General features: G+C 39.5%; 1 protein-coding gene across 1 annotated transcript in view; it reads right to left on the bottom strand.

The window, feature by feature from the left end:
- Nucleotides 1-660: 660 nt before the first annotated feature.
- NCBP1 (nuclear cap binding protein subunit 1) overlaps nt 661-5,725 on the bottom strand; it is a 37,724-nt gene continuing 32,659 nt past the window's right edge. The window contains exons 21-23 of the mRNA XM_043891167.1: nt 4,987-5,115; nt 4,113-4,226; nt 661-2,471 (exon numbers count right to left, since the gene is read on the bottom strand). Coding sequence (XP_043747102.1) covers nt 2,358-2,471; nt 4,113-4,226; nt 4,987-5,115 — 357 coding nt within the window. The 3' untranslated portion in view covers nt 661-2,357. The remainder of the gene's footprint in view (nt 2,472-4,112; nt 4,227-4,986; nt 5,116-5,725) is intronic.

Genomic DNA, 5,725 nt, shown 5'->3' with positions numbered 1-5,725 from the left:
TTTTTTGAATGTTGATTTTCTTTCATGTGCTATGCTGAATATTACAGCTCAGTAAAAATCGATTCTGAATGGGCAGCAGGACCTTCTTTGGACAAAACCAAAAGCTTCCAGCAAGTAACTAGGGCTTCAGGCTGCTGACCACAGCATTACTGCATTGAGAGATAAGGAACCCTTGAACCACCACATGGACATAGTTTCAGATTCCATTTACTAGCTGTGGACCTTGGGTGAGTTGCTCAGTGGGCCTGTTTTTATCTGTCTTATAGGCATAATAATCTAATGACTGTCCTGATTAAATATGGCAAATGACACGTTATTAATGAGCATGTACTACCGAGACCAGTGTGGCTAAGACTTGCCAGTTGGGGTGGGCTTCTAGTCAGTCACTCTTTACCTTCAATGTAAGTCCTGGTGTCCAGACATCACTGACAGCCACATATGCTCTGCTCAGCTTGCCACGTTCTGTCCTCATCTTTCATTTTCAGATATAATTGTAGATTATTAGTAAGTTCTAGAAATCCCTGCTAAGTACTTTCCAGGAAAAGCAAGCAAACTTTATCTTCATTTGGACTGCTTTCTGAGTAATTCCTGCGAGATTTAGAGTCAAGGAAAACAAAAATTATGTTTACTTGGACAAAAAAGCATGTTAAATGGCGTCAGTTCAGTTTAACAGAATATTGATTTATTGTAAGGTACGATGTACAGTGTGACATGCCATTCTTTTGTTTCTGTGAGCTTCATTTGTGGAGAGAGCGATTGTTGAATGTGTTTCTTCAGAATTCAATCTCTGGTTTGGTTTTCCCATACACCTAGTTTGCCAGACTGGATCAGAGCAGGGTCACATCAGTAAGCAGTTGTTAGAAGCAACCATTACACGTGAAGAGGGTCTCAGAGAAAGGAGGTGGATCAGGTAAAAGTCTAAGTAGCCAGACTTTGCGATACATTCTGAAAGGATTACAAAGCAGCTTCAGGGTCAAAGTTACCAAAGCCTTGAATGTTACCCTTTAGCTTCTTGAGGACAGGAGCCATTTCTAACTAATTACATAGTTTGTGGGAAGGAGGAACAGTATAAACAAAAGAACATTTAGCTAAGCACTTGGCTTTTAGTTCCCTGCCAGTAACTTGCCATGCAACTTTAATCTTGTGATTATTTGTCTTAAATGGTATGGTGTTTTAAAATCCTAGGAATTTCCATCTACTGAGTAGACTATATTCTGTAGCCACTAAGTATATGGCAAACCAAAGAGACCCCATATATTATGCACCATAAACTTATGATGTACTAAGTTTAAAAAAAAAAAAACCTATATTGTACAAATGAACAAAGCTACTTCAGTTGTGGGATTATTGCTAAGTTTTTTCAAAGGTTCAATGAGAAAAAAAACTAAAGATCCTAGAAATTTGGAATGTCAGATAACGCCTTGTTATTTTACAATGTACTTTTCTTATCTTAGTTAAGCCTCAACACCATATAGGAAACAGGTTTAGGAATTAGTAGTTACTTGGACCAGATTCCACAGAAATAAAATCCAAACCTACATCTAACCCTAGGCATTAGTCAGTCTAGCTACTTCTGAGTCACACTTTAACAAGAAATGCACTATATTTGAGATGACCAGATCTTCTAAGATGATAATTCCAAAACTTGTCTGCATATTGCAATTACCTGGGAGCCTTAAGAACTACCAGATATGTCTGTGTTTGAAAGACTGTGGTTTAATATTAATTTAAAAAATAACTTTTTAGACAGCCCCAGGTGATTTGTGTTCAGATTTAGGAATTTGCTACTCTAGTAACTTTTTAATAGTATCTTAAAAATACTACAGTAATTAAAAGTATTTTGAAGAGAAAATTTCAGATGGAGTTATTTTACAAAGAAATCACTAAAGTAGACTGAGATGATAAATCATTAAATACCAAAGTTTAAAAAACATTTTTAGTTTTTATTTCAGCCATGTTAGAGGTACCCATGAGCTGTGAAAAGCTATGCTACTTGATAAAATTCATCAGTTCTATATACTACTTGGTAAATAAGCTTGACCCTCTAGTGTTTCACATACCTCAAATTAGTTATCTTTTGTGCCTTAAGGAGGAAAAAATATCAGAAAAGCTGTATTTATCACATATACAATATATCCTATGGTCATTATCACATTATTGTCATTACGGAATATCTGCTTTTTAGGGGCAGTTAAGGGTAATCAATACCATATTTCTTCACTGTCCTCCTCTCTCTTTCTTTTAAAAAAGTGACAGGATGCTACAAGAAAGCAAGCATTCAAACAATCAAAAATAAGACAGATTATTTTGAGATCTTTTAAAAAAATCTTGACAGGAAGGGGGAAAAAAAATGACCCTTAGGCCTGCAGGGCACAGAACTGCTGGAACACGGCCAGGATGTGCGGGTCTAACTCAGCAGTGAAGAGCAGGTTCTCCAGGGTCACCATGTACTGCTGGATTATTTGGTGATGCTGCAGACACAGAAAAGGGGGTAAAGTTTAGGTTGGGAAAAGGAGCACATAAGCAATCTCACGGAACATTCCCCTAAAGCCCACCCACACTGTGGAGTGATGCCAAAGAGCAGAGAAAAAAGTGGTCTGGCTGGTAGGAATAATAACCCTGGAAAGCCCAAGTACTGAGAAAACACAGGGGGAAATGAAGGACCAGTTCTGGTCTGTCTCTGTGCAGCTCATGTTCCAAGGCCGTGGCAGCAGCACTGCTCCAGTGCTGGACGGGCTCAGCTGGTGCTTTTCTCTAATTCAAAGTGAAGTCGCTCACCTGCATCCGACTCTTTGTGACCCCGTGGACTGTAGCCCACCAGGCTCCTCGGTCCATGGAATTCTCCAGGCAAGAATACTGGAGTGGGTTTCCATTTCCTTCTCCAGGGGGTCTTCCCAACCCAGGGATCGAACCCGGGTCTCCCGCACGGCAGGCAGATGCTTTCCCATCTGAGCCACCAGGGAAGCCCTTCCCCTACAGTGTGACTTTGTAAAAGTTACCCAGACAAAGGATGAACTATGAAGAAGAAATTTTGGAAATCATTCCCTATTTTGGTTAGGGCATTAAGCAAAGAGATGTGTTAAGAAAAAAATTAACCTATTTATATTTCAGAATTAGCCAGTGATCTCTTAAGTATTCCACAAAACAGGAAACCCAAACCTCACTGTTTTTTATCTTTTAAAATAGAGGTCATCTGTGTTACTGAAAATCAGTGACTTATTGAGCCTAACTAGAAAAAATTGTCAGAAAATGAAAGTTTCTTCTACATGTACATATATAAACTTTAATATACTCAGATTCCTATACGATCAGGCTGTTGACAATAAATAAGCCTTCAACCAAAAATTTACTCTAGATTTTTTTAGGAACCTTTTTTCCCCTTTAAGCCTTCTGCTTTAATGACTCTTGTCTAGAACAAACAGATAAGGACTTGCCTGGGGTGTTGGTGTCTGAAGACACCACTCTACTTCAAATCTTTAACTTAAATCCAGCGGAGGACGTGTTGCAGTCTGCTTTCTCTAAGAACCTCAGGGAACTTACATTATTAATAGCGCCTCCAGAAGCACGGTTATCATTTGAACTTTGGATTTACAGAGGTTCTTAAAATCTTATTACGCTTCCCTTAGCATTTTTCTATTCTGTGTTACAGCTAGGCTCTCCAACGAAGAGAATGGCAGTTAGGAGTCTCAGTGACACAGAGCCAGTTTTAAGCCTGAATATCCTGACGAGCAGCAGTAGGAACAAATGGACACTAACTGAGGGACTTACAGGTACTAGATAACCTGACAGAGTCGGTGCTTTTTTCGGTGCTTTTTAAAACGGAGAAAAAAAGATGATAAATAAGTAAAATGGAGAGCCCTGCGGCTGAGGATGCGCTGTGCTTAGTGACTGGGTCGTATCCGACGCTTCCGACCCCGTGGACTGCAGCCCACCAGGCTCCTCTGTCCGTGGGATTTCTCAGGCAGGTTCTTTACCAACTGAGCAACCGCTGCTTAAGTCGTGTCATTTTGAAGCTCTATTACTTACAGGTTGCAGAGTCTAACTGAGCTAGGAGAGAATCCCCATGGCTGAGAATAGTGAGTTTATTATCCTAATCAAAGTTTTCCACAAACCTGTAGGAAGATCTGCTGGAGCCTCTCTATACAGTTCTTATACCACGGTGTTAACACACTGGTCCCATCAGTTTCACAGCGTACTAAGTGCTCGGTCAGGATCATGATGAAGCGCTGGAAATAGGGTAAAAAGTTCCAGAGGTGTTAGTAAACAATCACATTTTTGGCTAAGAGACCTCAAGGGTATTGCTTGTTTCACCCTATCTCTGTGGTATGTATCCCTAACGTTCATGATTCAATAAATAGTGAGGTGTGGAAAGGCAGACCAGTGATAACATGAGTTGTTTAGTCCCTAAGTTGCTTTTGACTTTTAGCAACCCCATGGACTGTAGCCCGCCAGGCTCCTCCGTCAACGGGATTTCCTGGGCAAGAATACTGGAGTGGGTTGCCCTTTTCTTCTCCAGGGGGTCAAACCCCCATCTCCTGCATTGGCAGGAAGACTTCTTTACCACTGAGACACCTGGGGAGCCTGATGAGGTGAGTAGCACATCATTTTTGGCAATACAAAAGTAATCTAACCTTTAGTATTTAGATTACTTATGCTAGTAATTTTTCTTAGAATCTGTTTTAAGGACATAATCAGAAATGTTAACAGGAATGTATACACAAAAATCTTCAGGAAGGAAAGCAATCATCTAAACAGATCTACAAGTACTTAGTAATAGCATCCCCCATTTTTTAAGCAAGAAGAAATATACATGCTAATTAACAACAGAATGACCTCCAGTTAGTGAACTTTTATTTCCTGTGTAAATTTTTATACATTTAAGACCTTACAAATAAGCATGTATTACTTCTAATGATTAAAAACTTTTTAAAACTAAAGAAATATACTGGTTTTTTTTGAACCTATCAATGTCCCAAGTCACGATACCTGAAATATGACAAGGAAGAGATTCTTCTGTTCACTCTGAGCAGATTCCACTTTTTCCTGCAGTCTTTCTATTTGTTCTTCAAGAGCCCCATCTTTCCTGTCACTGCTTCTGTCATCATCATCACTTCGCTACAGAATGCAGAGGAACAAAAGGAAACCACCATTTAGAATTCCAGTATATTAAACAAACTCCAACAAGCAGACCTGAGAATTTTACTGTGTCTGGTCAAATACTATCTGAAGACTTGTATTCTATAAGAGGAGAACCAAACATACAGGCAAACATCCAAAGTCCTGTGAGTGCTTATCTAGGCCAGGGAGATTCAGTGGCACTTGTCTTGGGTGACGGCATTGGGTTTCCTATGTAGCAGAATGAGTTATGCCTTTTACAGGATAGTCCACTCAAGGAGGAAATGTATGTCACAGTCTTCATTCAAAATGAAAACAGCTTTGGAAAATGTACAGTTGATTCCTGTTATTCACAATGGTTGTTTTATCAAATTGCTGTGAACCCTGAGTTTGTGAACGCTGAACTGTTGCTCCTAGGAGAAATATAGGGCTAGGGTCTTGGGAACCTCTCATCACAAAACTTTTTTGTTAACATAAATCTGCACTGCCCTTACAATAGCCACACATGACTACTGAGCACTAAAATGTGGTTAGTGTGACCAAGGAACTGAATTTTACATTGTATTCAAATTTTATTAAAGTGACATGTGGCTAGTGAATATCACACGGA

This window comes from Cervus elaphus, chromosome 29 (genome assembly GCF_910594005.1).
Source record: "Cervus elaphus chromosome 29, mCerEla1.1, whole genome shotgun sequence".
NCBI classification, from domain to species: Eukaryota; Metazoa; Chordata; class Mammalia; order Artiodactyla; family Cervidae; genus Cervus; species Cervus elaphus.
Note: the sequence above shows the minus strand (reverse complement) of the source record. Positions and strands in the feature narration are given on the sequence as shown.